At 39.7% G+C, this 18,733-nt stretch overlaps 1 protein-coding gene across 1 annotated transcript in view; it reads left to right on the forward strand.

Moving 5' to 3' along the window:
* The first annotated feature begins 6,703 nt into the window (after positions 1-6,703).
* Positions 6,704-18,733, forward strand: part of LOC126187740 (tetratricopeptide repeat protein 37) — a 165,851-nt gene continuing 153,821 nt past the window's right edge. The window contains exons 1-3 of the mRNA XM_049928990.1: positions 6,704-6,853; positions 7,839-7,961; positions 8,105-8,337. Of these exons, the coding sequence (XP_049784947.1) occupies positions 7,872-7,961; positions 8,105-8,337 (323 nt within the window). The 5' untranslated portion in view covers positions 6,704-6,853; positions 7,839-7,871. The remainder of the gene's footprint in view (positions 6,854-7,838; positions 7,962-8,104; positions 8,338-18,733) is intronic.

An 18,733-nucleotide genomic window follows, 5' to 3' on the forward strand; every position in this document is an offset into this window, starting at 1 on the left:
GCACTAATGGTCAGAATATATTGTAGGTTACCATTACAAATACATCAATGGCGAGCGAAAGTTCCAGAAGCGGGAACAATAGGTCCAGTTGTTGTGGCACGTACGATGGAGTGTTGGATTTTCCTAGCAGTACTAAACAAGCGATACAGCTAATTGTCGAATTGTCCATGTGCTGCGAATCACGCGAGGTTACCCGGTACTTGACCGACATTTGTTGCCACTGGAGGAAAAGGAGTCACTTGTTGCGAACTGTACACAATTCTTCTGTCAAGGTGGCGTCCACAGTAGCCACTGGACTATCATCATGTTTAAAGTATGACCTTCTTTGGGGTCACCACGGAAATACAGAAGCGTCCGATCTTACCCGTCGGCTTTGACCCATGACGTCACAAATACCGCGGAAACGACTATAAACAATTCCAATATGGCGGATATAAAAACATCGCATACGTATTGTAAACACTGAAATACACAAGTTTCACAAAAAGCCTAATGACTGTAACGGGACAAGCGTGGGAAATTAGGGGTTTTTGGGTGCGGAGAAACTAAATATACAGAAATGTAGCCACCGACCGCCATTCAAAACCACGCAAAACAACGAAATAAATCAACATCACAAAACTGACCAAATACCAAAAAAACACATTCCTATCCATAATCGGACACTTCCCTTAACCTATATAGCTCAACAGAACCTACCGATCACATCCCCCAATAGAAAACTAAGAAACGAAAGCTTCCCTTACACCTACATACATCGGCACTTATGCAGTTTAGCAGGTACGGAAAAAATTTTTCATTTTTTTTCAAAATTTGATCATCATGTGTCGTTATGGGGTCAACAGAAGCGTCCGATCTTACCCGTCGGCTTTGACCCGTGACGTAAGCGTGTTTTGGTGTGTGACGTCATTACGGCGCGGAGTTTGATTTGCGATTGTGGCGTGTTTGTAGATGTCTTGTTTTTGTTTGTCGTGCTCTCTGGTGGTGTGTTCATGGTTTTCGTTTGTTTCGTTTGTTTCGTGTGGTGGGGTCAGTTTTCTCAATCTAGTTTGTGGAGCTGGAACTTTTTTGAGGTAAGTTCCGTTTTTTTTTGGTTATTTATGTATGTTTTGTGTATTGGGTATAGGTTGGAAACATCCGATCTCACGCGTCGGCTTTGACCTGTGACGTAAGGGACCTACACATTGATCTGTAGCGTAGCCCTGAATACGAGGTTAGGTTGGGAGTTTTTTTTTGGAATGCGGCCGCGGCAGCGGCCGCCTATGATTCGAAAATATTGATTTGACACTAATGAACATGTATACGTAATATGAAGCAATTTGATGAACATATTGATCTGTAGCGTAGCCCACTTGAGGTTAGGTTGGGAGTTTTTTTTTTGGAATGCGGCCGCGGCAGCGGCCGCCTATGATTCGAAAATATTGATTTGACACTAATGAACATGTATACGTAATATGAAGCAAATTTGATGAACATATTGATCTGTAGCGTAGCCCACTTGAGGTTAGGTTGGGAGTTTTTTTTTGGAATGCGGCCGCGGCAGCGGCCGCCTATGATTCGAAAATATTGATTTGACACTAATGAAGCCTGTGGGGGGATGGGGGGGCACTGCAGACTCCCCCCACCGCATAACGACACATGGTGATCAAATTTTGAAAAAAAATGAAAAATTTTTTCCGTACCTGCTAAACTGCATAAGTGCCGATGTATGTAGGTGTAAGGGAAGCTTTCGTTTCTTAGTTTTCTATTGGGGGATGTGATCGGTAGGTTCTGTTGAGCTATATAGGTTAAGGGAAGTGTCCGATTATGGATAGGAATGTGTTTTTTGGTATTTGGTCAGTTTTGTGATGTTGATTTATTTCGTTGTTTTGCGTGGTTTTGAATGGCGGTCGGTGGCTACATTTCTGTATATTTAGTTTCTCCGCACCCAAAAACCCCTAATTTCCCACGCTTGTCCCGTTACAGTCATTAGGCTTTTTGTGAAACTTGTGTATTTCAGTGTTTACAATACGTATGCGATGTTTTTATATCCGCCATATTGGAATTGTTTATAGTCGTTTCCGCGGTATTTGTGACGTCATGGGTCAAAGCCGACGGGTAAGATCGGGCGCTTCTGTATTTCCGTCGTTATGCGGTGGGGGGAGTCTGCAGTGCCCCCCCATCCCCCCACAGGCTTCATTAGTGTCAAATTAATATTTTCGAATCATAGGCGGCCGCTGCCGCGGCCGCATTCCAAAAAAAAACTCCCAACCTAACCTCAAGTGGGCTACGCTACAGATCAATATGTTCATCAAATTGCTTCATATTACGTATACATGTTCATTAGTGTCAAATCAATATTTTCGAATCATAGGCGGCCGCTGCCGCGGCCGCATTCCAAAAAAAAAACTCCCAACCTAACCTCAAGTGGGCTACGCTACAGATCAATATGTTCATCAAATTGCTTCATATTACGTATACATGTTCATTAGTGTCAAATCAATATTTTCGAATCATAGGCGGCCGCTGCCGCGGCCGCATTCCAAAAAAAAACTCCCAACCTAACCTCGTATTCAGGGCTACGCTACAGATCAATGTGTAGGTCCCTTACGTCACGGGTCAAAGCCGACGCGTGAGATCGGATGTTTCCAACCTATACCCAATACACAAAACATACATAAATAACCAAAAAAAAAAAAACGGAACTTACCTCAAAAAAGTTCCAGCTCCACAAACTAGATTGGCCACCACAATCACACACAAATGCACACACGCACGCACGCACGCACACACACACACACACACACACACACATACAAAAACACACACACACACACCAACGAAAAAATACTGAACTAAAATAAAAACCCAACCCACCCAAACGTCAACCCCCTCCCCCACAACTCCAAAATACAACACACAAACACTATACAACAAAATAAACCACCCACCCACCTACCCAGCCCACCCTAACTAACCACTTTCGGTCTATACATTTTACCCACAGCCCTTAAAAAAACCCGAAGAATGCAATAGCCCTCTGGGACACTCTTCCGCCAACAGTACTCATCTAAATGAGACTGAAGGTTGGAAGAGCGCCTCTTCCCCCTCCCAAGAACTGACTTAACCGCTCCCCACATCCCCTCAATTGTGTTAGTGCAAGCCCCAGTATCATAATTCTTAAACTCTAGACTGTGGTTCACTACTAAATGATTAAATCCCCTCTCACCCAACCCCCTATATGAAGAAAACGCATCTGAAACTACTGTGGACCCCGGCTCTACATACTCCTCAATTAACCCCACTAATTCAGGCTTCGACCTCCCCTCCACAACCCTAAAAACACATTCAGTACCCCCACCCCCCTGAACAACAGCCCCCCACACCCAAAGACCAGCCACAGACTTCCCCCTCCCATACTTCCTTTTACCAAACTGCGACTCATCCACCTCCACAACCACCCCATGCCCACCCAACTTACCCCTGTACTTAATAAATTCGGAACACACCTCACGACAAAAGGAATACCAGTCTAAAACAGTCCTCTCACTCACACCAGTCTCAAACGCGCAAAAACTCTGCCCGCAACTATAACAAAAATAATACGTAATAAGCACAATCTCACGCATGGCCAATCTAGACTTCTCGAACCAGGTACCACGCCTTACAGAACGCCATACGCCATCTTTCCGGCAACACCACATGTATCCGTCCCTGGTCCGAGAGTCCGGAACTTTAACCAATTTCATAGGTTCACGGCACACACCGCACTTCACGACCTCGGCAATTAAGCCAAATAGCTGAAGAAATTTAATCAGCTCTAAAGCTGTCTCCCCCATCATCGCCCTCAACCGAACACTGTTAAGGCGGTCTTTCATATCCATTCCTGAACAAAAAACCACAACCAAATACACTCAATAACAAACTCACCCGACGTACAGCAATGAGCATTAAATTAACCATTAACTCACTAATAGAAATTCCGCTTCAAATCCAACACCTGAGCAACAGAAAACTGACCCCACCACACGAAACAAACGAAACAAACGAAAACCATGAACACACCACCAGAGAGCACGACAAACAAAAACAAGACATCTACAAACACGCCACAATCGCAAATCAAACTCCGCGCCGTAATGACGTCACACACCACAACACGCTTACGTCACGGGTCAAAGCCGACGGGTAAGATCGGACGCTTCTGTTGACCCGTCACCACTTATGGGAACATCGATCCATTAAAGCATGGAAGATATTAATGCCACACACTTCACGGAACTGTCAAGTTAATACATGCAACAGCACAGAGAGGGCACTCCCTACACCAAAAACATGAGCCGTACTAGTAGGAACAAATAAGAAAACAAAAAATATCATCAGATTAGGAAACAAAGATATTCTACACCTCACTATTTTTAGTGATAGTCTTCGACTAACTGCGTCTCCACATATTTATATCGTTATTTATACTTGGTGTAGGTGTCACCTCTGTCCAGCTGTCGTAAAACCAAAATCATTTTTCGCTTTCAGCTATCTGGCCTCTCTTGTGGAAGAACAAACAGTGTAAAAAATATCCAGTGTGCATTACACATTTGCAGTGCGTCACGAACACATAGCAAAATAATATAATAATGATTTAGAAACCACAAAAGCGCATACACCACTATCTACATCTACATCATACTCCGCAAGCCACCTAACGGCGTGTGTGGCGGAAGGTACTTTCGGCACAACTATCTGATCCCTACAACACCGTTCCTGTAGCGAATAGTGAGTGGGTGGAAAAATAACTGTCGGTAAGTCTCTTTATTGGCTCTAATTTCTCGAATTTTCTCCTCATGGTCAATATGCGAAATGTATGTGGGGGGGAAGCAATATGTTGTCTGATCTTAAAAGTGCTGTCCAGAAATTTCAATAGTAAATCTGTCCTTGATGCACAACGACTCTCTTGTAACGTCTGCCAGTGGAGTTCTTTTAGCGTCTCTGTAACGCTCTCTCGATCGCTAATCGATGCCACGACGAAATGCGCCGGTCTTCATTGGATCTTCTCTATCTCCTCTATCAATCCTACCTGATAGGCATCCCAGATAGATGAATAATACTCAAGAATCGGGCCAACAAGCGCCTTATAAGCCACTTCTTTCGTGGATGAGTTACACTTACTCAAGATTCTTCCAATGAATCTGAGTCTGGTATCTGCTTTTCCCACTATCTGTTTTATGTGGTCGTTCCACTTAAGGTCGCTCTGGATAGCTACGCCTAGATATTTTATGGCATACGCTGTCGCCAGCTGTTTGTCTTCAATAGTGTAGCTGCACAATAATGGATTTCTTTTCCTATGAATGCGCAATATGTTACATTCATTTTTGTTCAGGGTCAACTGCCAGATCCTGCACCATTCACCAATTCTCTGCAGGTCGTTCTGCAAATTCTTACTATCTTCTGGCGTTGCTACTTTGGTATAGACAACTGCATCATCTGCGAATAGCCTTAAAGAGCATCCGACGCTTTATACTAGATCATTTATGTATATTATAAACAGCAACAGTTCTGTCACACTTCCCTGTGGTACTCCGGATATTACGTTCACATCTGTCGATTTTGTTCCTTTAAGAGCGACGTGTTGGGTTCTATCTGCAAGAAAGTCTTGAATCCAATCGCAAGTCTGCTCCGATACGCCGTAAGCTCGTTTTTTTTTTTTTTTCATTGAACGGCAATATGGGCTTGTGTCAAATGGCTTACTGAAATCAAGGAACACGGCATCAATCTGAGCGTCGTTGTCCTCTGTGCTGTGGATCTCATGGAGGAACAGAACGAGCTGTTTCGCAGGATCTCTGCTTGCGAAATCCATATTGATTTTTATGGAGGAGATGTTCATTTTTCAAAAACGTCGTAATTCTTGATTCGCAGGATCTCTGCTTGCGAAATCCATATTGATTTTTATGGAGGAGATGTTCATTTTTCAAAAACGTCGTAATTCTTGAGCATAAAACATGTACCATGATTCTACAACAGACTGACATCAACGATATAAGTCTATAATGGTGTGGATCTGTCTTGCGGCCTTTCTTAAAAACGGGAATGACCTACGCCTTTTTTTCAGACTATGACGTGAGTGAGCTCGGCAAAGATATTAGTAAACGACGGCACCGTGCTCTACCAATGTCAACATCAAAACTTCCTTCCCGGAAAATCCTGACCTTGCCGTCTCGTTCCTTCTCGTACTGCCCCTTTCCGTTCCGTTGACAGCCTTTGTAGATGCCGTCATTTGAAATGTAGATTGTTTTGTTGGTCTGTTCAGTCCTGTTCCATTTCGTCAAATGTTAATCGATCTGTTTGTACTTTTTGGTATTTTGTGAAAACAGTGAATAAAACATTACGACCATTTGAGGTGACCTGCTTGGTAAAAGTGTGCTCCAGAATTCTCAATTTATTGTGGTATTCAGCTGCATGCATTATAGTTACAGAGCGTTTCCGCAAGAGATTCCACGAGTACATTTCTAAAATTCTCCAGTATCAAATGATGTCAACACGATAGAAAGCAGGTCTTCTATCATAATGCTATGTGATAAAATGGACAGGAAAAACCAAGAGTCCACATAATCTCATTCTGCCTAGGAATTTGATACGGCGAGGGAGCATGCACTTTTTACAGTCAATACTCAACAGTCGATTATCCTTCACTCACTTCCGCGAAGAGAACGATAAAGAATATCCATGAGCCGCATCGTACATGCGGCAGCGGCTAGCAGAAGGCGTTGGTGGGAGAAATGACGTTTGTGACTGTAGAATTGTTTTATATTGATGCAGATTCCTTTGAATAAATATTTTTTGTAGAAGTAGCAACCTTTATCAATAAATCATTTTGAAGGTAAGGGGAGCGGTTGCATTCTCTTTAGTATACAATGATGTTCGATTAAAATATAAACAATGACAACGAATTAAGAACAAAACAACATAATCGTATTCACTTATTACGGATCTATACTTTTTATAAAACAGTGGTTCTGCTTTCTTACATCCAGTTTTGCTCATGCTGACACACTGTTCAAATTACAGTAGCCTGAATAGTGAAGCAGACACTAGGACAGAAAGTAAGATCGTGAACTTCTACGGCAGAAGATGAACAACATTTAAGACTCTCAGTTGCTTGCAGTCAGCGCCAGTTATGCAAACATAATTAAATTAATAAACTCCTCATACTATAATTCGTTGGTATTATATGGAATTCTGTTCATGCTCAAAATATATGTTTAGCTCGTAAGTGAGCGATCAGATCATTATGTGCTGCTGTTTCACGAAAATTTTGTAGCCTATTTTTAAGTAGCTTGGGTTCTTACTCTGTCACAATTTCTTGGCAATATTTGCGGTTAACATGAATGTGTAATAAGTAGCAGTAGCATTTATTCGTTGGACTGAGAACAGCGAATGAACTTGAGTATGACTACATCTTTAACCAATCTACAAAATGTTAAGTAAGCTTTGAAAACAGCTAAAGGTCTTACAAGCAAACTAAAGATTAACTAAAGCATTCGTGGCAAATGTCAGCACAGTACCTATTACATAATTCACGCTAGATACCTTCTTTTTTCAGTTCACATTTTTAAAATTTATTAAATGAAATAAACTGTTTTGCAGCTTCTGTTGTGTCGTATTAATAGAAAGGTCAAAACAAATAAAAATTTTACGCTTTCAGTTTGTTTCTTGCTCCGATACACTTCATATCCTTCAGCACAGTGAAGTTGTCAACAATATCTTATAGGGCTACACTTGTGGCCCTTTACTACTTGTTTATGAACTAAAATGCTTCCATGCAGTTTTCTTCCAGATTTTTATGTTTATTTTTTTATGTTTAGGGAAAGCATTTCTGATAGAATTGTAACCTGAGGATGGACGCTAAAGAAATAAAGACCAATTTGAAGGAGGCAAGGGAAGCTATTAAAAATAAAGACTTTAATACTGCACTGCAGAAATGCAAGGTATGTTCAGATATTTTAAAATGTGAAAATGTGCATTTGTAAATGAAAATTGATACATTTCAGTAGCAGTTCCCGAACATATTGTTTGTTACTGTGGCCACTCTTGGATTATAAGAGCAATGATTTGTACTTCATTTTAACAGGCTGTTTTGAAAGCTGATCGTAATAATTATGTTGGCCTTGTGTTGTTTGGAGTTGCATTGCAAGAATCTGACAAGAGGGATCAAGCCCCCAATGCATTTAGAAAGGCTATTGAAGCTTCACCAAAGCAACTGCTTGCATGGCAGGGCCTTGCCTCCTTTTATGAAAAGGATGATTCTGAAACGGCCTACAAGGAACTCTACCCAGTATATCAGCAGCTACTTATTCTTGAAACGTATGTACATCTTTTCAGCGATAGAGTAATGACGATAAATTAGAATTTCATGTCTATGTGCCTTTGTATCTCACCTTGCAACACTCGGCTATGTTCAGTATTGTTTGTTGCTTAGTAAATCATACACAAGCTCTATAAATGCAATTTGTTGTACATTTGTAAGGTAGGCTGTGTGTGTGTTTCAATTCCTTGTTTTAATTTCACATTTTGTTTCATGTCACATGTTGTTCCTTCAGTCACACTTGGCATGTACACACCACGTTTTTGCATATTGAATTAATTTTCCTGGCTCATCAAAGATTACATTTATTCCCATACTATAAATTACCATATATTTGTCCTTAATTTGAAATGAAATCAGCCAACTGTTAGTTTAATTAGCCAGTGGTCATGGTAAAGATGATTTAACACACTGGCAGCAGGAGTAGTAACAAAAACAGTGTGCATCATAATGAAATTAAAATATGTGGTGAGCAGAGAACCTGATAAAGGTAAACAAATCATTCCTAGTATAAAATCTTGTGTCTTGAGATCCCGCAGAGTTATCGGAAAGTTATATTATGGAAATGATCAGCACGCAGTGTTAGATTGTGACAGTGTGCAATTGGAAGAGTGAATAGAAATAATGCAGGGCATTGTGCCTGCGGTTTTAGAGTGGACTAGATCACAAGTGATGAGTGACCATTAGCATTCAAAGCTAGTAATCCTGAAATATAAGCCCCAGTTTCCACTAGATGACATTCTCTAAACTACACTGATTCAGAGAAAACCATACTGTTTACCATCCGTCCAGTTTCACAGAATGAGGCCAAAGTTCGGATAGTGCTAATTGGTTATATTACATTAACACATTAAAGTTCCCATGCTTCAGACTTACATAACACAGAGCAGGACATATGGAATGATGTGGGATGTCATAGTATCTTTGCTGTTGTGTTGGTGCAGACATCTAGTGACTCTGAAGTTAGTCTCTCCACTTGGTTTTGATCATCAAGATTTAATAAAGCAGATACATTGTATTTCATGTTAGTTTTGTTGGTAATTAATTCACAGAATTTTTTATTTTATTTTATTTTTTATTTTTTTTATTTTTTTATTTATTTATTTTATTTTTATTTTTTTTTTTCGTTTGATGTAGGGAGAGGAAAACTGTGTGATATCTTCAGACCTCCTCCATAACTGAAAAACATGATTACATTTCTCAAAGTAACCAACAGTCTCAGACATGGAATTGAGGTTCTGTTGTACACAAATTATTGTGGTATTTTTGTCAGTAATTTATTCATGAGGTTATTTTGTTTGAATAATTGCCATTTTCAAGGATGAAGTGGGACATAGCCAGAAAGCACAAAAAAGATTGCTGGGAGCACTGGCCTCTTTAAATATGACAAAAAAAGCAATGAAAAAGTTATTGCAGAGGATGAGAGACGTGGCAGAAGCTTAAGGAAAATAGCCAAGGAATATGTTGCTCCAAAAACACCACTGGGAGATAGGGTACATGGAAAAATTTAAGAGAAAATGTGGAGATCCGAAAGCTTTAAATGAAGAACATGAAAAATTAACAGTAGAAGGGTTTTCAACCTGTGCACAGTGGGGATTTCCCCTTCAAAGTAGTGATTTTAGGGATATGGTAAAAACTTTTCCTTGAGTGGCATGGACATCAAGTGAACGAGTCCAAGGATACCAGATGTGAGAGAGAATGGGTTAAGAATCTCTTTCATCAACATGCTAATCTAACATTTTGTCTACCTGAAAATGTGAGATCAAGGGCTGTTGTTGAAGAAGAATGTCTAATTGGTTATGTACTTTAAGAATACAGTAGCTAATCTGAAAGATATTTCTCCTGAGAGGATACTAAATTGTGATGAGACAAATTTCACGTATGATCCTGGGTCTTCCAGGGTCATTGTGAGAAGAGGATGTCGACATCCAGAAAGAGTTATTGATTACAGCAAACAGCAAGTTAGTGTAATGTTTGCTGTATCCAAAAATGGAGAAATACTCCTACATTTTGTTGCCTACAGGAGTGTGGGCACAAGTCTCGACCTAACATGGACAAAAGGTCATGTTGAGGACTCACCCTATGCAGTAAGCAAATCTGGTTGGTATGACATGCCTTTATTTGAATAATGGTTTGTGAAAGTAGCTCTGCCATACTTAATAAGGTTTAAGGGAAGAAAAACTGTTATGGGGGCAGTTTTCCAAGAGAGCTCGTCCAGGAAGTGTAAGATGTTTAATGACCACAGTATATTGCTGTTTGATAATGCTGCCTCCGAATTCTACACATCTCACTCAGCCCCTGGATGTTGCAGTATTTAGACCCATTAAAGCAGCATTGAGGACTTTTGATGAACTGGAAAAAACTGTAAAAGAGATGTATGCCAAAGGTCTAGTTCCCAAGAAAACTGAGGAAGCATTGTAAAAAATTGAGAATGTGCCAAAGAATGTCACCTTTGGCTTTACAGCATGGTACATAATACTGTAGGTCCTGAAAATGCAAAATACTATTGGATCCTGGAAAAGCACTGCAGAAAGTGCAAGGAAATTTCCATCGCTCAGAGTCGAAGAAGATATGGATAGATATTCTATCGGAAAAGCTTGTCATACATCAGATTTCCACTATTGTCCAACCAATTGAAGCATTGACATATTAGATGACAAGAGTTGAACAAAAAATTTAGACTCGTGCAGATGATAATAGCAGTAGCGAAATAAAATGTCAGTTTCCACTAAGAACTAGGAGACAAGCCAAGGACTACAATGTAATGTATTTCATCACAGAGGAAAACCACATGACAAAACTTAACTGGCACACCAAAGGATAAGATGATTTAAGTAAATTTTTTAAGAAAAAAGGAAGGGGAAAGAATGATGATGATCCATTTTCCTCTAGCTTCTGACATCCAAGATGATCTGTACAATAATACTGAATAGAGAATTGATATGTATCAAGGCATCAGGAGCGAAAGATTTCCTGATTTTGTCCGAGAATGTTGACATAAAAGTGGAAATTAGCATGGTATTGCTTTTTTCTTTTTTTACATGTTGCATTAAAATTTTCTCCGTTTCAGAAAATGTCCTGTTGTTAACATGAACCAATAAAAATTTGTATACGAAAGCTTAAAATAAGCAGTTTCTGCTTACCGCACTGTGTAGCATTATTTCCCAGTGAGAAAGGAAAATTGCAAAATCTCTATCCCACTTTACCTCCATAATCTACTGGAGGGAGAGAGAAGCACAGTTCTTAAACACACTGCTGCTCGTTTTGTATATTAATGACCTGAAGAAAAATATTATTACCAACTTCAGACTTTTTGCACATGATACAGTTATCCATAATGAACTATTATCTACAAAGTTACTCAGACAGCTCTTGATGATTAATTTATATTTTCAAAATTGTATAATTGTGCACTCACAAATATCTGGATGTAACAATTTGTGTGGCTATGAAACTGTGTTACCACACATTATGTCATAGATAAAGCAGACTTACATTCATTGACATGATACTGGGAAAATAGTCCATCTACAAAGTGGCCTGCTTATGAAGCACTTGTGTTTCATTTTATAAAACTGCTCAACTGTGTGGGACTCGTAGTGAATAGGACAAATAATTGCAGCTTTATTTGAGTCGTGGGAAGGTGTATGGAAGTACTGAAAAACCTGATTAGGCAGACACTTGAAGATAGATGCCCGTTATCGCCTGAAAGCATAGTTACAAATTTTCAAGAACCAGTATTCAGTGAATAATCTAAAATTATACTTCATCCCCCCACATATCACTCCTATAGAGACTGTAAAGACAACTTATGCTAATTACAGTGCACACAGATTACTTAAACTTCATTCTTCATGCATGCCATATGCTGTTGGTGTGGGAAGAAATCCTAACATGTAGTGCAGTGCTAAGCACCTACTACTCTGTACATCTGTGTTGGTTTGCAGACTGGGTATGTAGATCATAGTCGAGGAGGCGTTCACAAAGTACCTGTTTTCAAAACACTTTTATGAAGAGTATTCAGTGATAAATTTCATTTTTTACCGTGTTATCACCATCTGAAACTCTGCAGGTGGTGACATAAGTGTGTAGAAACAATGTTGTAATGTTTCATTCACATAAGTAGCTTCATGGAGGGAACACAAGTATTGGAAGTTATATTTGTTGTGACCACTTGTCCATTTTTCAAACATTGGGAATATGAACAGACAGCAAATTATTGGACTGATGACATTTCATTTCATGTTGGTTTATCACATGGGACTGTTCCCAGATAATCATAAATCCATTGTAAAAATATAGAATGAGGGACAGCAGCCATTTGACCCGTTGTGGAAATATACACAATCAGTCATTATTTTTTTAACACTTTATTTAGGCTACTGGTTTCAGCAGTGCTGTAGCATCGAATAGTCACAAGTAAGTAGTTATGAACTAAAAGGTACTGCTAATTGCCTATTGTTACCTACAAGATATTTCTTAACACTTATTTCTGAAAGAAATGTATTCTGAACAAAAGGAAACTTGGGTGTCAGTGGAAAGCAAGCTCATTGTGTTGCTCTACAACTCTCAGACAAAATTAAAATCAGTTGAATTCAAAGCAAGAACACCTTCTAAGAAACAGGAATTTTGCTGTGGACAAAACCGAGGAAGTAATGGTTGTGGAGATGTTTTTAGACTAAAAACTAATCATTCACTACATATTTATTCTATGAGGCCAGACTGGAAGTGTAGAATTGATGTGGACATTCTCTACTACCTACAAGGTGCTGTCATAAGCAAAAATCCAGTAAAATGGGCTGGAGACAACGAATTTTGCAGTATTATAAGGCCACTGTACACCAGTCATTACTTGTAAAATCTTACTTCACCACAAATGATGTTACCACATGAAACATTCATCCATATTACATAGCCTTATACCTGTCACTTTTGCATACTTCCATAATTCTTAAATTTATTTTGGGAATTGTAAAAAAAGTTAACAAAAAAGTCACATGAAACTTTCATATATTGCACGATAAAAATGTTCCAGGATTATTTTGATTAGTTGTGCTAATTTTTGAAGTGAAACATACACAACCATTACTTTAAATGTTGCCTGACTCTCTCAAACATTATTGTTGGCTGTTTACAAATGAGGACACATTGGTATTTTATGAATGAAATCCTCCTCATTTCAGTGTGGCTTTATATGATTCTGTAGGAACATATTGAGGAACTGATAAATGAACATAAGTTAGTAACTGAGAGCATCCTTGAGCAGCAGGTACTCATTGACAGTTTCATGAAACAAGGCTCATGATACCTGCAGAAAATAGCTGTTGAGATCTATATCATGGAACAACATGTCACCATAAAGCACAAACAGTTCTCAGTGCATCTCCATAATGTTGTCATTGGTAATTGTTAATGACTTTCCTGTACACCTGACATAGCTCATGATGAATTTTGGTCTGCATTCTTGTTTGTTTTTTTTTTTTTTTTTTTAATTTTATTTATTTATTTATTTTATCTCAGTCCAAACCTCACATTCGCTGCAAGAAAGAGTAAGAGCTGTCATTTCCAGCCACTGCTGCAGTGCTACTGACAATAGTTGACACTCACCCAGCCATTGTATTTTTTTATTTATTTCTTTCTTTCCTTTTTCCACCTCTGTCATGCTTGTGTTGTATTTCCTACTAAGTATGAAACATAATGTCTAGGCGACTGTTGCCTGCAACTGGTTTCTCCTGTCAACACACTGCAAATTGTCAGTAAGATTTGTTACTGGAGGATTGTTTTTATTTTGTGTTTTTTGTCTTTCTATTCACGGCTTGGGCATGGTGATAAAAACTGTGTCATGCCACTACAAACTATTAATCTAATTTTATCTTAATGGTCATTACAGAGTCAGGATGTACAAATGTAGATACCACCATGTATCTTGTAAGTAAGTTTATACTACATAGGAAATCTATTTCTTTGAGTATCCTATACTTGAGATTGTTTAACGTATATGTGACAACCCTGTGAGCATTTGCATTGCTCCTCTTTTCACATGCTCCATGTTGGCTGTTAATCCAACTGAATACATTCCACAAACTACAGCAGTATTTCTGAATGAGGCATGAAAGTATTTTGTAAGAAAGGCATCATTCATTGCTGTTGATAAAATTGTTGTCCCTATTGAGGTTGAAGTTGAGTGTGACAATGAAATTACAGGTGTAGATGAAACCAAGTTAATTGTTGGCTGTTTATACCGGGAACTCGATTCCGCTTTGACAGTTCTAGAATCATTAAAAGCAAGGCTGCAATTAGTAGTGCATAAATACCCAGATCATGCAGTACTAGTGGGAGATTACTTTAATTATTAAGTGTAGACTGAAAAGTCTATGGATTCATTGCAGGGGTAAAGACAGACACTCCTGCAAAGTACTTTTGAACATGGTTTTCTGAGAACTGTTTTGAGCAGCTAGTTCGGCATGGGAATATCTTACACCTTGTAGCTGCACATAGGCTGGACGTTATCAATGTCAGTATAAAAATCAGGATTAGCGATCATAATGTCACTATAGCAGCTATGGTTACAAAAGGTAATAAATCAGTCGAGAAGTCTAGGAGAGTGTTTCTGCTAGAAGAAGCAGTTAAGCAGTTGCTAGCATCTCATTTAGTGAATTGACATAACTTAGTTCCAGCAAGATTGACATAGATGAATTATTTGCGAAGTTTAAGCAGATTGTAAATCGTGGTCTGGAGAGTTATTTGCCCAGTAAGTGGACTAAAGAATTAAAAGATCCACTGTGGTCCAGTAATAAAATTCAGAAAATGCTGGGGAAGCAGAAGCAGTTGCTCTCTCTGTTCAAAAGAGAACGCCCAAATGACGACAAGTAAAGATTGGTAGAGATTCATGTCTCTGTGAAAAGATCTATGCATGAAGCATACAACAACTACCACTACTATACCTTAGCAAAAGATCTAGCGAAGAACCCTAGAAAATTCTGGTCCTATGTAAATTCACTAAGTGTCTAAGATTTCCATTTAGTCCCGTGTTGACGCAGGGGTGGTGTGGCCGTTGGAGACAGTAAAACAAAAGCCAAAGTTTTGAATATTGCATTTAAGAAATTGTTCATGGGAGAGAATCGTACAAACATACTGTCATTTGACTATCGCACACACTACCGTGTTGAGGACATAGTAATAGTCATGCCTGGTATAGAGAAACAAGTGAGTCACCAGGTCCTGATAGCATCCTAATTCACTTAAGTTTTACAGCACTGGCCCCTTACCTAGCTTGCATTTGTCACAAATCTCTCCCCCAGTGCAAAGTTGCAAGCAATGGGGAAAAAAGCACAGGTGACTTCAGTATATAAGAAAAGTATATAAGAAAAATAAAAGAATGGACCCGCAAAATTACCAACCAATCCCTAACTTTGGTTTGCTGCAGAGTCCTTGAACATATTCTCAGTTTGAATATAATAAATTTCCTTGAGACCGAGAACATTATTTTCACAAATCAGCATGGTTTTAGATAGCATTGCTCATGCAAAACTCAGCTTGCCCTTTTTTCACATGATGTACTGTAAACTATAGAGGAAGGGCAACAGACAGATTCCATATTTATAGCTTGGTGGAAAGTATTTGATATGGCGCCCCATTGCAGGCTGTTAACAAAGGTATGAGGATATGGAAGAGGTTCGCAGATATGTGAGTACCTTGAAGACAGAACACAGTATGGTGAGTGTTCGTCAGAGACGAGGGTACCGGCAGGAGTGCCCCAGGGAAGTGTGACAGGACTGCTGTCGTCTATGTACAGGTTGGGCAGCTATCTTCTGTTATTTTCTGATGATGCTGTGGTGTACACTAAGGTGTTAAAGTTGAGTGACTGTCGGAGGACACAAGGTGACTTGGACAAGATTTCTTGTTTGTGTGATTAATGACAGCTAGCTCCAAATGTAGAAAAAATTAAGTTAGTGTGGATAAGTATAAAAAACAAACCTGTAATGTTCAGACACAGCGTCAGTAGTAGTGTCGCGCTTGACACAGTCGCATCATTTAAATATCTGGGCATAATGCTGTAGAGCAATATTAAATGGATCGAGCAGGTGAGGACTGTGGTAGGGAAGGCAAATGGTTGGCTTCATTTTATTGGGAGAATTTTAGAAAAGTGTGGTTCATTTGTAAAGGAAACCACATGTAGGACACTGGTGTGAACTATTCATGAGTACTGCTTGAGTGTTTGGGATCCATACCAGGTCTGATTTAAGGAAGCGTCAAAGCAGTTCAGACCGTGTGGGATAGCACAGTGGTTAGCACACTGGACTTGCATTTAGGAGAACCATGGTTGAAACCCGCATATGGCCACCTTGATTAAAGTTTTCCGTGATTTCCCTTAATCGTGTATGGCAAATGCTAGGATGGTTTCTTTGAAAGGGCGTGTCTGCTTTCATTCTCCATCCTTCCTTAATCCAAGCATGTGCTCCATCCCCAATGATCTTGTCGTAAATGAGACTTGAACACTAATCTCCTCCTCCTCCCTCAAAGCAGTTAAGAGGCGGACTGCTAGATTTGTTACAGGTAGATTCTGATAACACATAAGTGTAATGGAGATGCTTGGGGAACTCAAATGGGAATCCCAAGAAGGAAGGCAGCGTTCTTTTTGAGGAACGCTATTGAGAAAGTTTAGAGAACTGGCATGTGAAACTGACTGCCGAATGATTCTGCTGCCACCAAAGTACATTGCACATAAGGACCACAAAGATAAGATACAAGAAATGAGAGTTCATACGGAATCATATAGATAGTCATTTTTCCCTCGCTGTATTTGCAAGCGGAACAGGAAAGGGACTGACTAGTAGTAATATAGGGTACTCTCTGCCATGCGCCACGTGGTGGCTTGTGGAGTATCTTTGTAGTTATAGATGTAGATACTGGCACTGGGATGGAGTATGATGACTAAACTTGTCCTACACTTGTTCTGTTGGGGAAAGATCTTGGGATCGTGCTAGTTGTTAGAGTACTTCAAATCATGCAGACAGTTCATAGAGATAGGTTCTACGTATGAATAACCATTGTACTGTTGAAAAATGGCACCATGATACTGTCATATGGGAGTTACGGATTCAGGATGTCCATTATGCTCAGTTACCACTGGCCATGAACTGAAACCATACCCAATGGCTCCTCACACTGTGACACTAGGAGTAACACTGAGTTGCCTCACCAAAACATTGTAAGAAAGTGTCCTCTCCCCCGTTTCCACCGCCATTCATCAGCAGTGTATGCTTTCTGGTCACTGTACAACTCCAAACACAGCCATTGGTATTGTGGTTTTAACAGTAGCTTCTGCATTGGCTGGTAATGCCTTAGACCGGCTGCAGATAGTCTCTTACAATGGTGCAAGATGACATGGAATGTTGCAGGGAGTCCATTACTTGTAGCTGGATGGCAGATGCAGATGTGAAGGGTTACAATGTGCTTGGTGTACAATACAGACATGGTCGACTGAAATCTTGAGAGTGAGTATGCCTGCTCTCAAGTTCCCATCCAATCCAACATCGGGCATCTGTCATATCCAAATGCCATGCAAATATGGATTTTGTGTGCTTTGTCCAGCCTGCAATGTGGAGGCCCACAATGAGTCCCCTTTCAAACTCTGTCAGGTGCTGAGAGTGCTATCTGATGAGTACACATCTTTCTGTCCGTCATAGTGATCACTCAACATCTGATGCTGTTTGCACCCCCTTATATACCATATCAATCCTGGTAATAACACTGAACACCAACTAAACTGATTCACTCTGATTGCCACTCTGCCTGTCACAGAGAATTGCAATTTAAACAATGGGAACTCTTAGATAGGAACATCAACAGTGTAAGAAAAGATAGATTTGCTACATACTGTAAAGAAGACACAAGCTACAGACAGGCACAATTAAATGACACTTATATAAGCCTTCAGCTGCAGCCTTCATCAGCAAAAGAGAAACACACACACCATTCATACACACAAGCAAGCACATCTCACACACACATGAGCGCCAACTCCGGCAACTTAGGTCAGAATGCAACTATCAGTTGGGCCAGTTGCATTCTGTCCCAAGTTGCCAGTTGCCAGTTGCTGGTCATGTGTACACGAGGTGTGCTTGCTTGTGTGTATGAAAAGTGTGTGTTTCCCTTTTGCTGACGGAAGACTGTGGCCAAAAGTTTTATGTAAGTGTCTTTTAATTGTGCCTGTGTGCAACTTGTCAATTTAATCATTTACATATCTGCCGTTGTGTGTGTGTGTGTGTGTGTGTGTGTGTGTGTGTGTGTGTGTGTGTGAAATTACAGAGATCATGTCTCCTGAGTGCCTCACTTTTTTTTTATCAGGCAGTGTATAACACCATCATCTGCAGACTTCGAGATTAAATCTAA

Source organism: Schistocerca cancellata, chromosome 5 (genome assembly GCF_023864275.1).
Source record: "Schistocerca cancellata isolate TAMUIC-IGC-003103 chromosome 5, iqSchCanc2.1, whole genome shotgun sequence".
NCBI classification, from domain to species: Eukaryota; Metazoa; Arthropoda; class Insecta; order Orthoptera; family Acrididae; genus Schistocerca; species Schistocerca cancellata.